This window comes from Anopheles funestus, chromosome 3RL (genome assembly GCF_943734845.2).
Source record: "Anopheles funestus chromosome 3RL, idAnoFuneDA-416_04, whole genome shotgun sequence".
Classification (NCBI taxonomy): domain Eukaryota; kingdom Metazoa; phylum Arthropoda; class Insecta; order Diptera; family Culicidae; genus Anopheles; species Anopheles funestus.
The window spans coordinates 1,685,223-1,705,000 of record NC_064599.1 but is presented as its reverse complement, the minus strand read 5'-3'; the positions used below and the strand labels follow the sequence as shown (position 1 = coordinate 1,705,000).

At 43.5% G+C, this 19,778-nt stretch overlaps 10 protein-coding genes across 20 annotated transcripts in view; 6 read left to right on the top strand and 4 right to left on the bottom strand.

The window, feature by feature from the left end:
- LOC125767262 (potassium voltage-gated channel subfamily H member 6) overlaps positions 1-1,624 on the top strand; it is a 37,892-nt gene extending 36,268 nt beyond the window's left edge. For all 8 annotated transcript variants that reach the window (XM_049433647.1, XM_049433651.1, XM_049433649.1 and 5 more), the window contains 3 exons: positions 41-403; positions 474-585; positions 660-1,624. In XM_049433647.1, coding sequence (XP_049289604.1) covers positions 41-403; positions 474-585; positions 660-698 — 514 coding nt within the window. In that variant the 3' untranslated portion in view covers positions 699-1,624. The remainder of the gene's footprint in view (positions 1-40; positions 404-473; positions 586-659) is intronic.
- Positions 1,625-1,732: 108 nt separating this feature from the next.
- Positions 1,733-5,287, top strand: LOC125767277 (glycine receptor subunit alpha-2-like). 2 transcript variants are annotated; one of them, XM_049433700.1, is made up of 10 exons: positions 1,733-3,030; positions 3,268-3,365; positions 3,452-3,519; positions 3,616-3,845; positions 3,912-3,994; positions 4,065-4,217; positions 4,292-4,530; positions 4,612-4,794; positions 4,872-5,050; positions 5,131-5,287. In XM_049433700.1, the coding sequence occupies exons 1-10, from the start codon at positions 3,008-3,010 to the stop codon at positions 5,285-5,287; spliced, it is 1,413 nt and encodes a 470-aa protein (XP_049289657.1). In that variant the 5' UTR covers positions 1,733-3,007. The 2 variants fall into 2 exon arrangements, with proteins under 2 accessions (XP_049289657.1, XP_049289655.1); XM_049433698.1 differs by lacking the exon at positions 1,733-3,030 and having other exon boundaries at positions 3,049-3,365.
- Positions 5,288-5,626: 339 nt separating this feature from the next.
- Positions 5,627-8,563, top strand: LOC125767270 (kinesin-like protein KIF23). Its single transcript, XM_049433684.1, has 4 exons — positions 5,627-5,734; positions 5,816-6,541; positions 6,603-8,013; positions 8,088-8,563. Exons 1-4 carry the CDS (start codon positions 5,724-5,726, stop codon positions 8,550-8,552), a joined length of 2,613 nt encoding a protein of 870 aa, XP_049289641.1. The 5' UTR covers positions 5,627-5,723; the 3' UTR covers positions 8,553-8,563.
- An 85-nt stretch (positions 8,564-8,648) lies between these two features.
- On the bottom strand, positions 8,649-9,644 carry LOC125767286 (THUMP domain-containing protein 1 homolog). Its single transcript, XM_049433715.1, has one exon. It carries the CDS (start codon positions 9,642-9,644, stop codon positions 8,664-8,666), a length of 981 nt encoding a protein of 326 aa, XP_049289672.1. The 3' UTR covers positions 8,649-8,663.
- Positions 9,645-9,731: 87 nt separating this feature from the next.
- LOC125767276 (spliceosome-associated protein CWC27 homolog) lies at positions 9,732-11,441 on the top strand. The gene is made up of 2 exons (XM_049433697.1): positions 9,732-9,880; positions 9,951-11,441. Exons 1-2 carry the CDS (start codon positions 9,839-9,841, stop codon positions 11,421-11,423), a joined length of 1,515 nt encoding a protein of 504 aa, XP_049289654.1. The 5' UTR covers positions 9,732-9,838; the 3' UTR covers positions 11,424-11,441.
- Positions 11,434-12,701, bottom strand: LOC125767287 (poly [ADP-ribose] polymerase tankyrase-1). The gene has a single exon (XM_049433716.1). The coding sequence runs from the start codon at positions 12,586-12,588 to the stop codon at positions 11,632-11,634; it is 957 nt and encodes a 318-aa protein (XP_049289673.1). The 5' UTR covers positions 12,589-12,701; the 3' UTR covers positions 11,434-11,631.
- Positions 12,702-12,733: 32 nt separating this feature from the next.
- LOC125767297 (uncharacterized HIT-like protein Synpcc7942_1390) lies at positions 12,734-13,520 on the bottom strand. The gene is made up of 2 exons (XM_049433737.1): positions 13,103-13,520; positions 12,734-13,021 (listed from the first exon to the last, which is right to left on the bottom strand). Exons 1-2 carry the CDS (start codon positions 13,397-13,399, stop codon positions 12,860-12,862), a joined length of 459 nt encoding a protein of 152 aa, XP_049289694.1. The 5' UTR covers positions 13,400-13,520; the 3' UTR covers positions 12,734-12,859.
- A 7-nt stretch (positions 13,521-13,527) lies between these two features.
- Positions 13,528-15,039, top strand: LOC125767283 (protein CLP1 homolog). The gene is made up of 2 exons (XM_049433709.1): positions 13,528-13,743; positions 13,815-15,039. Exons 1-2 carry the CDS (start codon positions 13,642-13,644, stop codon positions 14,982-14,984), a joined length of 1,272 nt encoding a protein of 423 aa, XP_049289666.1. The 5' UTR covers positions 13,528-13,641; the 3' UTR covers positions 14,985-15,039.
- Positions 14,962-16,458, bottom strand: LOC125767290 (N-acetylneuraminate lyase A-like). The gene is made up of 3 exons (XM_049433725.1): positions 15,955-16,458; positions 15,503-15,891; positions 14,962-15,432 (listed from the first exon to the last, which is right to left on the bottom strand). Exons 1-3 carry the CDS (start codon positions 16,014-16,016, stop codon positions 15,029-15,031), a joined length of 855 nt encoding a protein of 284 aa, XP_049289682.1. The 5' UTR covers positions 16,017-16,458; the 3' UTR covers positions 14,962-15,028.
- A 160-nt stretch (positions 16,459-16,618) lies between these two features.
- Positions 16,619-19,403, top strand: LOC125767294 (GTP-binding nuclear protein Ran). Of its 3 annotated transcripts, none has more exons than XM_049433733.1 (3): positions 16,619-16,758; positions 17,987-18,551; positions 18,651-19,403. In XM_049433733.1, the coding sequence occupies exons 2-3, from the start codon at positions 18,123-18,125 to the stop codon at positions 18,864-18,866; spliced, it is 645 nt and encodes a 214-aa protein (XP_049289690.1). In that variant the 5' UTR covers positions 16,619-16,758; positions 17,987-18,122; the 3' UTR covers positions 18,867-19,403. The 3 variants fall into 3 exon arrangements, with proteins under 3 accessions (XP_049289690.1, XP_049289691.1, XP_049289692.1); XM_049433734.1 differs by having other exon boundaries at positions 16,746-16,850; XM_049433735.1 differs by lacking the exon at positions 16,619-16,758 and adding an exon at positions 17,497-17,861.
- The last annotated feature ends 375 nt before the right edge of the window (positions 19,404-19,778 follow it).

Sequence of the window (19,778 nt, the reverse complement as noted above, 5' to 3'; positions counted from 1 at the left end):
TATGCATTATGGAATGATTTTTGCCTGCCATATCTTCTAGAATAATGGTACATCAGTTGTCTGAGCTGACGAACAGAATCGGCAATCTGGAATCGAGCCTGAAGCACGACATCAGAACCATCCTGGAAATTTTACACCAGCAGCAGCAGCTGCAGATGCAAATTCAACAGCAGCAACATGATTTTGCACAACACCATCATCAAATGCATCAGATGCACACCGGGAAGACAGGAATGTCTTCGTATCAACCGTCCGAAAGTGATTTTTCCTTCGATATGTGTGGAGCTACGATAGATCCGCGGGAAGTGAAACACCACCAGCAGCCACTTTCATCGCAGCAACGCATACACGTGGCTCGTTCCGTGTCCCAGCCCGAATGCTCCGATGATCGTAGCTTATTTAAGTATGGCCCCTTCATTAACTGAATCGTGCATCACTAACGCAGTTGAATAACGCTTTTTTGCTTATTACAGATGTTCAAAGTTTTCATCATTCAATCATCCCCTAGAGGATACGCCCGAAACACAAAATTGGAACATATTTGCCCCAATTGCTAAACTGGAATCATTAGACGAAATCGATCAGGTAAAGTATTACCTAGACGAAAAAAAAATGCAGCATGTTGTATAATTCTCGTTTGTCTAACTTTCCATTCACAGGAAACTAAAGCTTCATCCAGCCATGATAAGATGCAGTGAATAAAAAGGCATAAAGGTATCATAATTAATCGTCGATTACAACAACACAAAAACGAGAATCGTCGATCCAATTTCTTATAACTCTATAGTGAATGTTGGTTTTCTTTTCCTGTTTTCTAAACAAACAAAAAACAAGTGCAACAAAAATCTAATGTTTGTATATATTTCTCTACGCATAATGAAGTCAAGATAGACACACAACCAATGCAAACACACATAAACACACTCGCTAATACACACACACACACACATTCCCACGGAAGATTTATGGCAAATTTTCATCACTTATAGAAAGTTCCATTTTGCGTATATATTGATATAGGATCCTTCACGAAGCGTTGAAAAAGCGTGAAACATACAATGCAATGTTTAGTTTTTCATTTTCACTCTATATTAATCGAGATGCAGCAAAAGACACAGAAAGAACCCCCCAAAAAAGCTATGTGTTGAGTGACTACGTTGAGTCTTAACAAAACAGCAATAATGAAAATTAAATAGCAATCTTTTTTCATATAAATTACATTTCAAACTTAATACGATCGAATGCATGGGTTTTTGGGTAGAAGAGAAAGTTAGCGAACGAATGAGTACGAAAGCAAACGAACACGTAAGTAAGTAGATGCAATGTGGAAAATGTCGGGTGAGGGAAACATGTAGAAAAAATAAAAGGTGAAAGGATAGATTTAGTGCAAAACAAACAAAGAAAAAAAACACACGCACACCCAAACACATAGAGACTTACAAATATCAAACAATTAATACAAAGTCAGCAACAAAATCAACAGCGCATATTGGAAAAGCTCATTGCCTTTATTTAAATCGAACACAAAGAAGAAAAAAAAAACAACCACAGAAGAGAAACAAAAAAAAACACAACAAACAAAACAAATAAAGTTACTGCTAATGAACTGATTTATACTACTTTACTTCTTTTTGATTGATGGCCTCATTATTAGCACGTTGCTTCCGCACCGCGGCATATCACACACAACCTCTAAACTATGTTGTTTCGGTATTTTATCATTCATCATTTGTCACGTCAGCCTCCGGTTATGGATGGTACCGGGGCTTGGCGTACATCCAAACACCTTGTCAGGGTAAGTAGCCGTCATTTATACCGTTTCCGTTTCCGCAAAGAAGGCAAACACTTGCTTGCCATACGGATGTTTAACTAGTTGCCCATCCCACGTGGTGACGGCGTGAGATGGTGAAGAAAGGGGAGACGACCACCTGCATGTATTATGGGGTAGCCGTAAAAGCTACAGAGAGCCAACCCCGTACGTCATCGTGGTGTTTTGTTTTCCAATACCTTCGCAAGAGGAACGGCTTGTAGTAAATAGTGTGAAGCTACAAGTAAACTGCACAAAGCTCACCAACCGCAACAAGGCGTCTTACACAGTCGAACACAGTGTGGCCCGGTGTTCGTGTGACCATGTGCTACATACACCGAAAAAAGTAATGATTCCGTTGCGTGTCATCGTTTCATTTCTGCCCTCTACCCTGTTTGTTGTCTTACAAGGCTCCGCGCCTAAGGAAACCCGCACCGTAAGCGGGGCGTGAACATAAACCCTGTTCCCTGGCACGCCTGGGAGGAGAGCTGGTAGTAGCTCAGCGCTTGCACTAAGACTGCTTTCAAGTTTATGAGCTCGCTATTATTGATTAAATTAAAGCGAATAAAAAAGCACCCACCACGGGCGCACGAATATTCATAACGGCTTGAATGAATGAGCTGAACACACTACTTTCGTAACACGCACCCTGTCGCATTCGAAGGTGGTATAAGCTTTCTGGTGTGGTTTTTTAGTTGTGAATCTGAATTCATCGATTGTGCAACGCGCAACACCTACCAAACAAGGAAACTGCTCTAGCGCGTAGTATAGTCTCCCTGTTTAATGTACATATAGTGTGCTTTCGTCGTACAGAATCAGTATTACATTAAAACCCAACGGTGCTGAGTGAGTGGAAGTGGCAAAGCTTTGGACTTGTGCGTATCCTTTGAAAGCAACAGAAAAAAAACACATACCTACACACAATTCAAACGGTGAATCGAACTGGACTTTTAAAGCATGCCATTCAGGACACGTGCTACGGTGCGAGCTTTGGGTGAACAATAGGAAAAGAAAAGTTTTATCGATTCCTGATGATGGCGTCGCTGCAAATGGATCGTGTAGTGAACTGAGCGTGCTTTGTCTTGAGGATCTTGAGACCAAAAACTCGTACAGGTCTCGCGTTATATTATCGGACATCCTACTTCAAACGTTCGAGAGTGAGATGTGAAGCATGAATGTGACCTACAGCATACAACGACTATGCGTTGCATTTACATAGTGAGGTAATGTGCCTGAAATTCAGCCTTTGCTTACAACACAAAACCACCATACTCATACATCTTGCGAAGTTGTGCGAATTGCTCAACAAAGCATTGATGAAAACATGACACTCAAGGCTTGGACAAAGAGTACATGTTTTATCGCTAGTAGTGAGTTGGTAGTTTGAACGAGTCATCAAGCAACGAAATGACGTGTTTAATTAGTCTAATGACACACGCTGCACCTCGTTCTCGTTGCAGTTTGATTTGGGTTTTCGAATTATGTCTCCCCGCGAGGACGGCCACTACCAATTATCAATATCAACAAGGCATCGAGTACGATAAAAACGTGAAGCCAGGTAAGAGTCCAATAAAGTCTCAGGCGTATTGTTAAGCTGTACACCCCCCCTTCACTTATTCCAATGTCCAACAATTTCAACGATAGGCACCCTCACCGATGTATCCGTATCGCTGTACATTAATCGAATATCAGGCGTGGATGAAAACAAGGAAGTGAGTAATCAAGTGTTCCCAATATATATTCTACACTTGTCTGGGTGAAAGCCATCACACAACCCTGCGGTGCTGTAATTATCCTAATATTTGCAGGAAATATCCTTCGATGTCTTCCTTCAAATCACATGGGAAGATCTCAGAATCCAGCCAGTCGTGGCGAACATGGTGGGCGAATACGTAGATCTGACCAAGGCCGACCGGGACATGATATGGGTTCCTGATCTTTACATACGACAGCTACGGGAAATGAAGATGCTAACTTTATTTGAAGAAATATCCAGTTTGCGATTGTATGAAAACAGCACCATAAGCTTAAGCATAGGGTAAACTGATAACTGACAGTATGCAATGAAACTTCTCTCAAATAATTATTGTCTATCGTCTTCCAGAGCCACCATCATCATTAAATGTGACATGGACTTTGTGCTTTACCCATTGGACGTACAAAGGTGTCCTGTCGATTTCAGCAGCTGTACGTATCAAATCTCGATATGCCTTCGACTAATTGGCCGTTTGCTGATACGTTTTGTTTGCATTTCTAGATAAATATCCAGTAAAAGATTTAAGGTTCCGCTGGCGATCGGAAAATGCGCTTTCTTTCCCAAATGACTTTGGTGATGGATTTTTTCGGCTTCCAAAATATGTGGTTTCATTTTACACCGAGCAGGAGTCACAGATAGTTAATTACAGCGATGGTACTTCAAAAAAAAACCTTTCCCTCTCTCTCTCATTTTCGCAATGAGATCTAATGTATTCTTCTTTGTTTTAGATAATCATAGTTCAGCTAGATTAGAAATAACCCTATCGAGGGAAGTAAAGAGTTACCTGTTGGAGAACTATCTTCCATCCACGTTATTCGTTTCCATATCATGGGGCTCCTTCGTTGTCGTTCCAGAAATCGTACCAGGACGGATGGTGCTGTTAGTTACCACACTGTTATCATTGATCACGATGTTCGATACGGTGCGGAATAATTCACCGGATGCGTTGGAACTGAAGTGCCTTGAAGTAAGGAGGAAACCAGTCAGCTTATGTTGTACTCTGTGTTCTAAGTGCTTATCTACTACTCACCAAATATTTCCCGTATAGGTGTGGCTCATATCCTGCACTTTGTTTGTGTTCTTTGCGCTAATGGAGTACTTCATTGTGCTGTTCGGTATTAGATACGACAAGCACTGGCGAGTGGCCAAGGCTCAGCATGCCTCGTCGATACCCCCTTCCATAACACTGCAATCAGCAGTGACGCTGGCCCAAACCACGATGGATACGTCGGTAAGCGCGATCACTTTCATTGTCCTACAACTTATTCCTTCCGCTTTTAGTAAACTTTTGTATCCGCTTGCAAACAGATAAACTCCGCTACGTTTCAGCGTGAAAATGGGCTTGAGCACACTACGCTGAAGGTTTCTGGCAGTAACAAGGTTCAACCGCACGATCACAATAGCAAGACAGCATCGGCTTCTCTTAGTAATATACAAGACACTGTACAAAGTGCCCAGAAAGTCTCGTCAGTGATGACACGGAAAAGGTGAGATTGGTTCCACTGGACACATGATTTCACAAAAATGCAACACATTAACTTTTCTAAACAACAAACCGGCTTTTTAGGTTTCGCAACGTCGCGGATGTAGCACTTCTGTACGCGGGTTCTCAGCGCGGCCGGTTGGATCAGCTTTCTTTGATTATTTTCCCTCTCAGCTTTCTAATATTCACCATTTCATATTGGACCATGTACTTAACAGAATCTAAAAAAAATTTTAAGTAACACACTTTCTCCAGCATAAACCCAGCCCTATAGTTGATCTAGTAATAAACTGAATTGCCTGTTGTAAAGGAATGTGTTGTTTTTCCTTTTTCATTCGCCGTTGCTTTTCCGTACCGATTTACAAACAAATAGGAATGAAATATTTCAATGTATTCCTGCCGTTGCAAGCATGCTGTCAAAAAATAAAATTGCAATGTATTTGTGCCCAGTGTGCGCTGTCACATTTTGACATTGTTTGAAAGTAACGAACTTTCGAACGACTTTTCACAACGAAGCTATTGTTTTGCGTATGTACAAGCCATTCCGCGTATTGTTCAGCTTATTCTGTGTACATTCGATTCTTGTTGGCGGTGTAACAATTGTTTATTCGCGGGGATAACGCGCTATTTCATGAGAGCATTTTATTTTATACTGCGAGGTTATCAGTGTGTGAAACATGAAGACGATGTAAGTTTCCAAATCGCGCGTTTTGTTTCATAGGTTACATTGATTATACAAATATGGCTTTTCCGGTTTCTTAATTTATAGGCGTCAGAAAACTCCGCTGAAGATAGCACCAAGGTCGGCCATCAAAAGCCGTGGAAATTCTGGCAACAGCTTGGTAAAAGATCCTGTTCAAGTGTACTGTCGGATTCGGCCACCGCCCTGCGAGTCCGATCTTACCTGTTTACGCGTCACCGATGCTCATACAGTCGTTTTGACTCCTCCGGAGATAGCAATTAACTACAAGGTTGCTAATCTCAAGGAAACGCAGTACATCTTTAAGCGCGTTTTCGACGACACTGTTCGTCAGCATGAGATTTACACGACCGTCGCTCAACCGCTGGTAGAATCGTTAATTCGTGGCCGAAATGGGCTGCTGTTCACCTACGGCGTTACCGGAAGCGGCAAAACGTACACCATGACTGGAGATCTACAGCATCGTGGAATCATGCCGCGTTGCTTGGATGCGTTGTTTCGCACAATTGCCGATTATCAAGCAAAGAAGTACACGTTTAAATCAGATCGACTGAATGGTTTCGATATTCTTACGGAGGCAGAGGTATTACTTGAACGGCAAGCGGAAATGAACGCAAAACTGCTGAAATCATCAAGAAAGAAGGATTTAGACCATGAGGTGGCATCGCAGGCTTCGGTGGAACCATCTGAAATAAGCGGTATCGAGGAGGATAACATCTACGCCATATTCATCAATTATGTAGAGGTGTACAACAACAGCGTGTATGATTTGCTAGAGGAAACCACTATTCAAAAGTAGGTAAATTCGTTTTGCTTAATAGAAACGGTGATTAATATGAATTTCGCTTCTTTCCAGAACGCTGCAAAGCAAAATGGTCAGAGAAGACGCACAGCATAATATGTTTGTACACGGTGTGACGGAGATCGAGGTGAAATCAGTTGAAGAAGCGCTGGAACTGTTCCAGATTGGGCAGAAGCGAAAGCGCATGGGACACACCATCCTAAATGCGGAATCTAGCCGTTCTCATTCCGTTTTCACGATTCGATTAGTTCAAGCCCCCATCGATGTGCAAGGAGAGCATGTTGTGCAGGACCGTAACGCCATTACCGTTAGCCAACTTTCCTTGGTAGATTTGGCCGGAAGCGAACGTACTAATCGGACGGGCAATACGGGGCAACGGTTGCGTGAAGCGGGAAACATCAACAATAGTTTGATGACGCTGCGCACTTGTTTGGAAATTTTGCGCGAAAATCAGCAAACTTGCGGTGGCAAGAAGGTACCTTATCGAGATTCAAAAATTACTCATCTTTTCAAGAACTATTTTGATGGAGAGGGCCAGGTGCGCATGATTGTATGCGTGAATCCGCGTGCAGAGGACTACGACGAAACGGCGCAAGTGATGAAGTTTGCTGAAATGACCCAGGACGTACAAATAGCACGACCCACGCCGATTAAAATAGACATGGGTCTTACGCCGGGCCGTCGTAAGGCTAATCAGCTGGTTAAGTTAGCGCTTGCTGATATGGCCGAAAGGCATCAGCACTATACACCGTACGCAGCAGATTCCCACGCCGACCGTATGGATTTCGATCTCGGATTGGTGTATAGTTTGGAACCGTTTGTGTCGGAGATGAAACTGGGTACACCGGAGAGCAACGAGCTCGTTCGAAAGCTGTCCGAGGTGTTGGAATTACGGATTCAAAAGCGTAAACTACTGGGCGAGGATTTCAATGCTCGGCAAAACCGTTTTCGCATGAATTTGCATAAATTGGAGAGCGAAAATGTGTCTCTACGAACGGAAAACGCTTCGTTCAAGGGTGTTCTTGCCCAGGGCAAACAGAAGATTACCGCACTGGAGAACAAAATCGTAGTTTACGAGAGTTCAATCGATGATTTGAACCGCCGCAATCGTGTATTGGAAGAAAGAGTGCGGGAGCTACAAACACAGCTTAACCAGAAAACTCAGCTTGTCAGCCAGAAGGAACTAGAAAAGGAACGTCAGCGAAAGAAGTTCACGTCCAAGATTGCAGTCGAATCGGAAAAAATGAACCGTGAGCTGGAGTTAAAGCTGATGGAACAAAAAAATAAGCTGCAGGACGAAATGCGTGACAAGGAAGAGCGGCTGCGAATGGTTTCGGAGATCATACAAGGGACACCGAAAGTGCGTGCTCGTTCGAGTAGTGTTGATAAAGATTTCCAGAAGCTGGAACTAACACCGAATGTAAAGTCGCTCGTTTCTGCCTATGTGACACCACGAGTTTCCAGAGTAAGTACTCAATGGTGTCTGCTAAAAGATTCTTGAAACATTTTTAATTTCATTTTTCAAAAATCATATTACAGCCCGGTACTGCAGCCGCAAACAATAGACATCGTCGGTCACGCTCAACTGGTGAACGCTGGCTGGAACATCGTGCGGCCAATCCCGTCCCATTGGGAACGATCCTGCAGCCGTACTATAGCAACTCAAAGTCCGTTACCAAATTGACCGATAAGGACGTGCTGGCGCAAAAGACCACCAAATACTGTTTGATTTCGCAAGACGCCGACACTGAGGGTGAGCTAGAAACGAAACTGTACAAGGGCGATGTAATCCCGACTAGTGGCGGTGGTGCGCAGGTGGTCTTCAACGATGTGGAGTTTCTGAAACAATTCTCCCCTACGAAGACTCCGCCAAATCGGAAACGGTCGAACAATTTCGTCACTCCAAGTGCTCCGCCTTTGAGCGAAATACAGAACACCAATTCGAAGTGTAGCACAGCTATAGAAGGACACGCGGAAGGACAAAATAAGCGGTCAAGACACTGAGATAGAGGAATCGGTCTATTTATGTACCAAGTTTTCATTTTAGTTGTACTGTCTAACAAACTGCATTTTTTTACATTAACATTGTTTCTTTATTAATATAAAGTATCTTACTCAACACTTGCCGGCAAAGTTGTACTTTTTTTCCAAAGATTCACCCTGCTCATCAACTGGCGCATTTTTCTGGTCACGTTCTGGAGCCAACTCATCCGTCTTAGCAACTGCAGGTTCTTGTGAAGCTGGTGCGCTGTTTTGATTCTGTGGAGCAACTAGTTCCACCAAGTTATATTTCCGCAGCTGGTAGTATTCGGGAAGGATGCCGATACAACACAGTCCCTTGATCACTTCGACGATTACCGCTAGATCCGGGTTTTTCAGGTTCGCCTTATTACCTGAGTTTTTGGCAGCGATTAGTTCCGCCAGTTCGCGGATTACATCGTCCCGAGACAAATCATTGTTTAACCGACGGTTAAATAAAATCGCAAACGTTTTCGGCTCCTTCAGGAAGTACTGGTCGCTTAGCTTCCCAACAGCATCGATAATATCCTTTAGGTTCGCACGACATACAGTGAGGATCGGTAACATTCGCAGTATAAAGCGAGATTTGTGTTGTTTAGTATCGCTCAACTCTTTCATAAGTTTGTACGTTAACTCATTCGGATCCGGCAAAGACGTTTGAATGAAGAGACAATTCAAGGCTCCACTCTCCACGCTCTGGAAGCGGAAGGATTTGTTGTGCTGCTGTTTTCCGGCGGCCTCTGCCTCCTTCTGAAGCTTAATCGAAATGTCCTCTTCATCACTAGCTACTTCGGTTTGTTGCTCTTCATCGCGCAAAGTGCTTTTGTCCATTGCACCATACAGTTCATCTGCATAAGCGTTCAAGATGCGATAACTATCACGAACGCAATCGCGAACATGCCCGTTGCACGTTACTAGAAACCCACGATGGCCCGGTTTCATGCAGCGATCTCTCATTGTGTCACCTTTACCATGCTCGTTTGCCTTTGCGTAATAGTTCCGTTTGCCCATTTTCCTATTCCTGTTGTGATGTTCCGTTCCAGAGGAATTCAGTTTAATTTTCTTTGCCTCAGACATTACACACGATAGCTCTTGCAAATTTCCGGTTAAAGTGCCTTCGATGGCTGCCGAACAACGTATGGTGGATAAACGTCAAGCAAACGTCAGTGCGTTTGAAGAATGTTCAACAGCCCTTTGTAGGTAAACACTTTCGTTCGGTGTTTTGTGGTTCGTGGTTTTGGTTGCAAAACCATTATACATTTGTCTTTAAAATGAGCAACATTTATATCCAAGAACCACCCACGGCAGGCAAGGTAGAACCATCCGGACCACAATAGTTTAATCCGCTTGTTTTATAACCGTATTGTTGTACTTTTGCTGTAGGTACTCCTGAAAACTACGGTAGGCGATATCGATATAGAGCTTTGGTCAAAGGAATGTCCATTGGCTTGCCGAAACTTTATTCAACTATGTCTGGAAGGGTACTACAATGGGACGATATTTCATCGTGTCGTCAAAGGTTTTATCGTACAGGGAGGTGATCCTAACGGAGATGGGTCCGGAGGTGAATCTGTGTATGGACATCCGTTTAAAGATGAGTTCCATTCACGGCTACGTTACGTTCGCCGGGGACTTGTTGGTATGGCAAACTCCGGTAAAAACGATAACGCTTCCCAGTTCTTCTTTACCTTGGGACCCACACCGGAACTGCAGAATCAGAACACGATCTTCGGGAAGGTCGCAGGCGACACGATATACAACATGCTAAAGCTGGAGGAAGGTGAAGTTTTTGAAAATGAACGCCCTCACTTTGAGCATCGTATCATTCGTACCGATGTGCTGAGTAACCCCTTCGAGGATATTGTCCCACGGCGACTGGCCGACGGGGATAAATCGAAACATGACAGCGAGAATGCGAAAAAGAAGAAAAAAGAGAAAGGCGTAAAAAACTTTGGACTGCTATCGTTCGGCGATGAGGCGGAAGAGGAAGAGCTGGAAACCAAAGTGTACGTGCAGAAGATTGCACCGGGACGTGGAAAGTCCTCACACGATGTACTGGATGATCCCAACCTGAGCAAGCAAACTAGTCTCGCTTCGACAAGTGAAGCAAAAAAGCGACGAGATTCCGTAGACAGCAGTCAAGAACATTCTCCGGCTGATAATGGTCAAGAGTCCGGTGAGGATCGTTCGTCATCGAAACGATCTCAAAAGAATGATGTAAACAGCATCCGCGAAAAGCTGAAGCGGAAACCAGACGAACCCAAGCGGAGTGAACAGCTAGCATCGGACCAAGCAGATGAATCCGATTCGGATTCCGATTGTGGACTGGGCAGCGACAGGAAGAAAGCAAAACAAGAGGAGGCGGAAAAAATTCGGCAAGAAATAAACAAACTCAAGCGAGACTTTCACTCGGACAAACGAGCCAAGGACAAGGATAAGGAAAGCGAGCAAACTAAAACATCCAAAAAGGCGTCCCGAAGCGAAGTCATGAACGAGGTGTTGAGAGTGCAAGAAGAATACTCGCAGAAAACGAAACAACTTCCCAAGAAAGGTAGTTCAAGAGAAAATTTTACCATGGAGCTGTTGCAAAAATTTAAAACAAAGCTCCATTCCGCTCACGAACGAGATACGGATACACCGGCCGGCAACACGACGACGGAACGCGACGAAGAGGAAGACATTCGCGGAGACAATTGGCTTGCACATCGATTGGAGTTTGAAAAGAAAGATCCAATATTGGCAAAGGATGCTGCTACAAAAGATGACGACTGGTACGACGTTTACGATCCTCGCAATCCGCTCAACAAACGAAAGCGTGGAGAGAAGATAGATCGTTCGCAGAAGCCACGAAAGTAAAAGTATGATATGTCGTTTAGAAATTCATGGCTCAATATTTATTGTAATGAACGGTTTATGTACATCGTGGATGAACCGAAAAAGAATACCTATAATATATACAACGCTTGTAACAGAAAAATAACGAAAGACAAAAGTAATCACGTTCCGCCCCATGTGGAATGTTGTCTGCGGGTTTTAAACCGGCAAATCATTATTGTACCTTAGCTTACAGGGTAAACTTTTGCAGCGTTGAGAGCAACGTACTGACATCGCTATCGATTTCGTGTTGTACCTTAAGGTTACCGATTTGGTCAACGAGCGTATCCAAATCGATCTTGCGCTGACGCACTTTGTTGAGTTGTTCGGAAAAATCGTTCAGCATTTGTTCCAGCTTTGCCTGATCGAATTCGTGCCGCTGTGTCCGAATCTGCCGCTTAAAAACGGCAAAGATTCGTTCGCAAATTTCAACAGTTTTTTCCCGATGTTTATGTATGTCGCTCTCCGTTAGCGTTTGCATTTTAGATATAATACGCTCCGACAGTCGCAATTTACCGATGGAAAAGTCCAGTGCAAGTAAATCATTCGAATCGCGCAGCAATACGTTGGTGCCATAGTCGAGCAACAGCTGGACCACCTCTACGTTTTCCGTACTGGCGGCTAAATGAAGCGGAGTGTTTAGATTTTTGTCGCGAATGTTCGGATTGGCGTTGTTCTCCAGCAAAACCTGGACCACGTCCCGGTAACCTCTGCTACAGGCAATATGCAACGCTGACCGATTGAAAAAACATTCAAACGTGTTGGCCGACATTCCTTGTTGTATCATTTCCTTCACCTTTTCAGCGTTGTTGAGTGAGACAGCTTCTAGCAATCGAGATGTAAGCAATGCTGACGGTCGTACTTTGAGGTACGGCGCTGGACGTGTCTCCGCACGAAGATCCTTGCGAAGCTTGAGCTTATTTCGTGTGGAGCAACACGAATCGCTTTCCGGCCCTTCTGGAACATAGGTGGGATTGATGGAAAAGGATGTTTTCGGAACACCTATGTGTGGTTTTTCTTCCATTTCGCTACTCTGTGTACGACAACTGCTGGTCGGATCGTTTGTTGCTTCTTTGTCGATTGCAGAAGTGTCTGGTGTTTCTGAATCATTGGAAACACCCACTGCATCACTTGTTCGGTCACTCATTGTTGGCTAAAAGCACCAAATTGTGTTAAAACTTATGCGTACAATGCGTATTCCTGTGTTGCTTTCGATATCAACTCCGTTTGCTTGCTATTTGTTTGTGCTTTGTTTAGTTTTTAATTCTGTTGACAGCTTGCGTTTGCTGTCTAAATATGTCAGCTCATTTCAAATGTCATCAAATCACAAACATTTAATTTTTTAACTCCCAAAAACGAGCCAAACTTTTGGGAATATTCCTCTTTATTCATGAACTACAAAGGTACTGATTAATCAATCATCCCGGAGGCCAGCCGAGCTGACGACCACCGATCACATGCAAGTGTATATGGTACACCGTCTGACATCCGTTATCACCATTATTAACAACTAATCGGAATCCTTCGGGAGCCTTCGATTTCCCCAACTGGCCGGCTACATGCATCAGATGACCGAGTAACTAGAAGAGAATAAACAAATTAAACACTCGACACAATAAATTAAACATTCGAGACGATATTTAGCCATCGCCTTTACGTACCTCAACCTGGCCGATTGTACTGTTTTCTAGTTTATCAATTTTTTGCTTCGGAATCACGAGAAAATGAACCGGTGCTTGGGGTGAAACGTCGTTGAAGGCAATACATTTCTCGTCCTCGTAGATCACATCGGCCGGTATTTCTTTTTTAATAATCTTGTCGAATATGGTGTCCGGATTTTTCACACCAGGTTTAGGTGAGCTATGCGTACCACCACTATCCTGGCTGTAGTCTCTCACCATACGGCAAACGGACTGTAGTGTCCGGGTCACAAAGGGACGGACAGTACCCGCTATCATTCTTTGGCACACTAGCACCTTAGTTTTGGTAATCGCCTATGTCCAAACGCACAAATTTACTGCCAATGTTTTTGTTCTACAAATTTGATAAAAGAAAACAGCGGTGATTTGACAATTGGCCTCGCATATCTGTCAAGAGCAAAAAGTTGGTAAACAAACATCCTGTAGGAAATCATAAATTTTCAGCTTGATGCGATAAGTATGCAAACTGGAGCGTAAAATAAAGCAAAACTTCTCGCACGATGTCCGACGATAAAGCTATCCCAAAGACGGATTATAAGCTTGAGGCCGATTCCGAGCTACGGTTTGAAATAGAGAACAAAAACGAAAAAGTCGCCGTTGTGGTAAGTAGACGCACGATATAACAAAACGAAAGCCCGATCATTTTAATGACGCATTGTTTTTGATCATGTAGCTGCTCAATGGACAAGCGGAACTTTTCGGCACGGAATTGGTCGTGAAAAAACCGTACGAATTCTTTACTGGCGCAAAGGTAGCCATTTTCACCTACCATGGTTGTACGATCGAGCTACGGGGTAAGCCAGATGTGGCGTACGTTGCCAAAGAAACACCCATGGTCATGTACTTGAATGCGAACTCGGCCCTAGAACATCTGCGGAACAAAGCCGAACAAGAGGATGCACAGGGTCCAATCGCAATGGTAGTGGGCCCGACCGACGTAGGAAAGACCACACTATGCCGCATATTCCTAAACTATGCGGTGCGCCTCGGGAGGCGTCCAATATTCGTAGACTTAGATGTGGGCCAGGGAGGGATTGCTATACCCGGTACTATAGGCGCTTTACTCGTCGAGCGTCCGGCACCGGTAGCGGAAGGTTTCTCTCAACAGGCCCCACTTGTGTACCATTACGGGCACAGCTCTCCGTCCTCAAACAGTACGTTCTATGATGTGCTCATTTCGAAATTGGCTGAAACAACGTTGGAACGCTTGCAGGCAAACAAAAGGGCGAAATCGTCCGGTATGATAATCAACACCTGCGGATGGGTTAAAAAGTCCGGCTACTCTCATATACTGCACACCGTTAAAGCGTTCGAAGTGAGCGCCATATTTGTGCTGGATCAGGAACGTCTGTACAACGAATTACTGCGGGATACAAAGGAAACCGTACAGGTGATATTTCTGCCGAAAAGTGGCGGAGTTGTCGAACGTACCAAATCGCAACGCACCGAGGCTAGAGATCAGCGTATTAGGGAGTACTTTTACGGCTCGAAAATGCCATTCTTCCCACACAGCTTTGATGTAAAGTTTTCGGATATAAAAATATTTAAAGTCGGATCACCACCGTTGCCAGATTCGTGCTTACCGCTGGGAATGAAAGCGGAAGACAACTATACTAAGCTAGTCGCCGTCATGCCTGGGCCTCAATTGTTGCACCACATACTGGCAGTTAGTTTTGCGGAGAGCACCGAAGAGAACGTGATACAGACGAACGTGGCCGGTTTTATCTGCGTTACCAATGTCAACATGGAGAAACAAGTTCTAACGGTGTTGTCCCCACAACCGCGACCATTGCCCCAAACTATACTGCTCGTTTCCGATCTTCAATTCATGGACAGTCATTAAGGAGCATTGTATGTATTTTAAGCGGACAAATAAAGCACACAGGTTCACATGTTCAGTGGCGGTCGAGTTTGGCCAACCTCGATGGAAAGAAACTTTCCCCTAAAAGCTTTTTTCATTGCCGATACCCACTCTCCTCCTCCGTCCTTTAATATGTCGGCAATGATCGTATTCAACTGGAGTTGCTTATCTCTAGCTGCCTTGATCTCTCCTTGATTCATGTAGTTGATGATTTGGAATGCAACCTCGGGACATATGTTGATCGTCGTCATAATGAAACTATCGAAGCCGGCAGCTACAGCACCGCACAATATGGTATCTGCGCCAAGAAATATAGTACGTCCTTCCTTCAAACATGCGCTTCCCTCATCGAGATTTCCACTGGTATATTTTATGCCTCTGAAATTGCTTATCTTCTTCTCCGCAATATCCAGAAATGTAGGCATGTGAACTGGTAAAATGAAGCAAGTTAGAAAACTAATTGCAGTGTTGCCTAGTTGTCTAGATCATGACGCTCTTACCATTTACGTCGGTAAACATTGGGATGTGATAATAGAAGAATGGTATTGTAGGGCAATGCTTTGCTATACCTTCCAGATAAGCCACAAGCTTCTCAGGTGTTTTAGGTTTAAAATAAAGCTCCGGAAGGCACAGCACCGCATCCACATCCAGCTGTGAGGCATGTTGAGCTAGTTGCACAACATCCGGATGTGGTGCTCCTCCAATCTGAACCATGACAGTAATCTCATGTTTTTTACACGCCCTTTGCCAAGCCTCTGCCAACAGCATACGTTCTTCGGTGTTCAGAAGCATACCTTCACCGGAAGTTCCATTTACGAGCACACCTTTCACATCGTATGACTTCAGCATTTCCACGTACGGTTCAATAGCGTCGATATTCGGGGTTTCACTAGAACCAGGAGAGCCGCATCGTTAAGAGAACACTGTAAATGTTGCCAATCCAATAACTTACCAGCGATTTTTGTACGGGGTAAACACCGGTGCCATTAGTCCTTTAAAGTTAAACGTTTTCATGATTACGTTTCGAACTAAGATGCGGTTGGTGCGGTTGAAATGAGGTTAACCTTCTCTCAGGATACAAACGAATAGTAAAGTTAAGCTAAAGCCGAACGACAAAGAGATGCGACCAACAAGGAGAATATGTACTTTTTATTGGCGAGATCAGTAGAAGCGGTTATCTCTAGCATTTTATTTACATGCATTACATGCAGTTGTGGGGCGCACAATGATAAGAAAGGCTCATTATAAACAAGCGCGAATACAAAAAAGGGGTTTTAGTTTAAGAAGACGAATTCTCATATCGGTAAAAAATTGTTTACGGGCCAGTAACAGAAAACATTAGAGATTTACAGAATGTTTGAACGATTTAAAGTTACATGTTTGCAAACATATTTTAATAGGGGTTTCAAGTGCATAACATAGTTTTATGTACAAAATAGTCCCACATTTGATGTAGTTTAGCTAGAAAGCAAAGTTATTACTGAAAATTTGCAAAATCCTAAAAAAATGCGAAAACCGTTATTTTGTACTGAACAAGCCGGTAGCTGTCAGGGTGGTTGTCTTGAAAGCAGAAATTTTCTTGCTGTATTTCCGCCTTGTATACCTCTCTCTCGGTGTCATTTGCCGAAGCGGCGAGAGCGAGACAGCTGTCAACATAGCCGCACATTTCGCGCCTCCTGACATCGTTTCGTTTGCTAACCTGGGCTCCTCTCGTCATCCAGAGCGTTTTTCCATCGTGTGGCCAAGCAATCTGTCTGTAAGTACTGCGAAAAAGTGTTCAAATGATGTGTAATTCTGTAGATTACGTGTGCTAGGATCATTTAGTAGCGGTTGTTAATCAAAACACAAGTATGCAGTGCATAGCGGATGTTCAAAGTGCATCGAGATTGAGCATTTTTTCTTGCGTAAAATACTGCCCAGCTCTACGCCGGCTTTAGCGTCGGGAAGTGGTGGCAATGCAGATACGTGACGGACATAGCAGATGATGGAAAGGATAAAATATGTAGCCGTGTGGGCATGGGATATGTGGTCGCGTATTCGAATACATGTGTGATCCTGTGTCGCTTTGAAGGACAATAGTTTCGTTACAAGAACATCTGCCAAAACGCATCCCAAGGCGCCAGCACCGGGAATGTTGGCGCAGAAACAGAAGCGTGCCGTAAATTTGACAACCATCGCTTGCTTTGGTTATTGCAGTCATTCGTTCAATGCTTACGTCTCACAGTTGGAATTCTCATCCTTTTGGTACAGTTTGCGTCGTCTAGTTTTGGTAACGCTAGCAAAGTTCATAAAAGCGCTCTTACAGTGAGGTGGATTTTAATTACAGCTCACCATTATACCGCTGGTTGCGTGAGATTTGTATTACATTTTCACAGGGTGGCCACACTCGAAAGAGCGCACAAATTATTACAAAATTTCCCTGCACAGCATTAAACAAGTTGGTAATATATAATTTTTTAATAAGCGCATCATCAGCTGCATTGTAGGTAGATTGGTGCATTTTCATTGCCGGCTGTGAATAGATTTTACACAGAATCTTTCTATGTTTGCAGTCTAACAGATGCACAAACATTGATCCAGCTATGAATCCGTTTTTGGTGACCAATTTTAAATGAAATGCTGGCTTACAAATTTTTCCGCCATGATCTCATACACTTTGTTGCCGCGCCAGATGAAGTTAGGAAAGGAAAAAAAGTATTGTTTCCTTTCGCCCCTTTGCCTGTCAATTCGAAGAAGCTTCTCGAGTTGCTGTCCCTGCTATGGCAGTATTTTTCGCATTGCGTGCTTGTGTTTATAAATACGAAATTATTTGTATTGATTTGCTACCCTGAATCCCTATAATTACTGGAAGAACAAACTGTAAATTATGTTCCAACCTTTGTAAATTATTGTAAAAACATGATGAACTGCAAATAGTCAAAAGTTATGCCTACTAACTTCTATTATTCATCTTTAATATTCGTTTTCTTTCCTCGTTGATGTAGAACAAAGCCAACGTTTTGAAGAACACAGGATCCCAGTGGCATACCAAAGCGAACGATCGGTCAACGGGCTCATTGTTTAGGAAGCGCTGCAATAAATTCACTATCTTGCTACGAGTGAAAACAATTATCAACAATAATGGCGGAAGGAGATATGCCCACTTTCAAATGCGTGCTGGTTGGCGACGGTGGTACCGGCAAAACGACATTCGTCAAACGTCATATGACGGGTGAGTTTGAAAAAAAGTACGTCGCCACTCTTGGCGTGGAGGTGCATCCATTGGTATTCCACACGAACCGCGGTGCTATCCGGTTCAATGTGTGGGACACAGCTGGCCAGGAAAAATTCGGTGGACTTCGCGACGGCTACTACATCCAAGGACAGTGTGCCATTATTATGTTCGACGTCACATCTCGAGTAACCTACAAAAACGTCCCCAACTGGCATCGCGATCTGGTGCGCGTATGCGAAAATATCCCGATCGTACTATGCGGAAACAAAGTAGACATCAAGGATCGTAAAGTGAAGGCCAAGTCGATCGTGTTTCACCGGAAGAAGAATCTACAGGTAAGTAGCGTAATTTAAATCACTGTTCCGCTATTGCATTATATGCATTATGTCAATAAATGATTCATTTGAAACTCTTTTCCTTTCCGTTTTCCATAGTACTACGATATTTCCGCAAAGTCCAACTACAACTTCGAAAAACCTTTCCTGTGGCTGGCTCGCAAACTTGTCGGTGATCCTAACCTGGAGTTCGTAGCAATGCCTGCCCTGCTTCCACCGGAAGTGAAAATGGACAAGGATTGGCAGGTGCAGATCGAAAAGGATTTGGAAGAAGCGCAGGCAACGGCCCTGCCGGACGAAGACGAAGATTTGTAAACCTTTTGAATTCGCAAAGCGGGTGTGTTACACACACGGCCCATCGTGTTTTTGTAATTTGCATTATAAGAAATTCAGTTAGGTCTATGGTTCAAATCCAGCTAGAAAAGGCAACGTACAGACAGGATGGAAGGATGCGTACACTTAATCCCAAAATAGAATGAACCTCCCAATCAGATAACAATTGAATAACAACAGGCGCAGGAGAAAGTGAAGAAAATAGCAGATTAATAAATCATGTTGTGGAATGCAGACAGCAGGATATTGTAAAGCCAATCATCAGCATATGCATCATTTTCCTTGGATTGCAACGGCATTAGCTAGGGGGATAGTACAGAAATGAAATATTGAGCGTTCATCATTCATCGGTTTGGTAGAAGCAGGAAACGGTCAATTTGGTACCGTTTTGCATATAGGCGTACAAGACAGCAGGAATGTTTGAGTTCCCTTTAATTTTAATGTTACTGTATCGATGGACGGACTAGGAGGTATATTGGAAATTGAAAATACAGAAGCTCATGCAAGATTCCACACACACGCATGTCACAAGCGCAACATAGTTTTGTCGTTGTTTGAGAAATGTGCTTTCGTTTCACAACATCTTGGTAGCAAAGCGCCGTGAGGCGAGAACCGCCAGGTGCTGTGTGTGGATTGTTTTTTTTTCAGAATGCTTCTGCAAAAAGCATGTACTATTTAATTCAGCATACGGGCGAACCTCACAAGCAACGGTTCTGAACAATTGAACTAATGTGTGTTGGTCGCAAAATGGAAAGCAGGAGAAATTTATTTCGTGTATGAGGAAGCAGCTAGGATATCGCGAAGAAAAGGTTAAAACTAATATAATAAAGATCCTTCAAAGAAAACAACGTAAGTTTGTTCCTTGTTGTTTGTGATGCATCGGAAAAAGTGATG

What these genes read in the sequence shown, in the direction of transcription:
- LOC125767270 (XM_049433684.1), top strand. An exon ending in GAGGAAACCACTATTCAAAA is followed by an intron (nt 6,542 to 6,602) that starts GTAGGTAAATTC and finishes GCTTCTTTCCAG; the next exon opens with AACGCTGCAAAGCAAAATGG. An exon ending in TGACACCACGAGTTTCCAGA is followed by an intron (nt 8,014 to 8,087) that starts GTAAGTACTCAA and finishes ATCATATTACAG; the next exon opens with CCCGGTACTGCAGCCGCAAA.
- LOC125767297 (XM_049433737.1), bottom strand. Translation starts at nt 13,399, where the DNA reads ATGATAGCGGGTACTGTCCGTCCCTTTGTGACCCGGACACTACAGTCC. An exon ending in GTACAATCGGCCAGGTTGAG is followed by an intron (nt 13,022 to 13,102) that starts GTACGTAAAGGC and finishes ATTCTCTTCTAG; the next exon opens with TTACTCGGTCATCTGATGCA.
- LOC125767287 (XM_049433716.1), bottom strand. Translation starts at nt 12,588, where the DNA reads ATGAGTGACCGAACAAGTGATGCAGTGGGTGTTTCCAATGATTCAGAA.
- LOC125767286 (XM_049433715.1), bottom strand. Translation starts at nt 9,644, where the DNA reads ATGTCTGAGGCAAAGAAAATTAAACTGAATTCCTCTGGAACGGAACAT.
- LOC125767294 (XM_049433733.1), top strand. Translation starts at nt 18,123, where the DNA reads ATGGCGGAAGGAGATATGCCCACTTTCAAATGCGTGCTGGTTGGCGAC. An exon ending in ACCGGAAGAAGAATCTACAG is followed by an intron (nt 18,552 to 18,650) that starts GTAAGTAGCGTA and finishes CGTTTTCCATAG; the next exon opens with TACTACGATATTTCCGCAAA.
- LOC125767283 (XM_049433709.1), top strand. Translation starts at nt 13,642, where the DNA reads ATGTCCGACGATAAAGCTATCCCAAAGACGGATTATAAGCTTGAGGCC. An exon ending in ACGAAAAAGTCGCCGTTGTG is followed by an intron (nt 13,744 to 13,814) that starts GTAAGTAGACGC and finishes TTGATCATGTAG; the next exon opens with CTGCTCAATGGACAAGCGGA.
- LOC125767290 (XM_049433725.1), bottom strand. Translation starts at nt 16,016, where the DNA reads ATGAAAACGTTTAACTTTAAAGGACTAATGGCACCGGTGTTTACCCCG. An exon ending in ACCCCGTACAAAAATCGCTG is followed by an intron (nt 15,892 to 15,954) that starts GTAAGTTATTGG and finishes TCCTGGTTCTAG; the next exon opens with TGAAACCCCGAATATCGACG. An exon ending in AATGTTTACCGACGTAAATG is followed by an intron (nt 15,433 to 15,502) that starts GTAAGAGCGTCA and finishes TCATTTTACCAG; the next exon opens with TTCACATGCCTACATTTCTG.
- LOC125767276 (XM_049433697.1), top strand. Translation starts at nt 9,839, where the DNA reads ATGAGCAACATTTATATCCAAGAACCACCCACGGCAGGCAAG. An exon ending in AACCACCCACGGCAGGCAAG is followed by an intron (nt 9,881 to 9,950) that starts GTAGAACCATCC and finishes CTTTTGCTGTAG; the next exon opens with GTACTCCTGAAAACTACGGT.
- LOC125767277 (XM_049433698.1), top strand. Translation starts at nt 3,215, where the DNA reads ATGACGTGTTTAATTAGTCTAATGACACACGCTGCACCTCGTTCTCGT. An exon ending in ACCATAAGCTTAAGCATAGG is followed by an intron (nt 3,846 to 3,911) that starts GTAAACTGATAA and finishes ATCGTCTTCCAG; the next exon opens with AGCCACCATCATCATTAAAT. An exon ending in TGGAACTGAAGTGCCTTGAA is followed by an intron (nt 4,531 to 4,611) that starts GTAAGGAGGAAA and finishes TTTCCCGTATAG; the next exon opens with GTGTGGCTCATATCCTGCAC.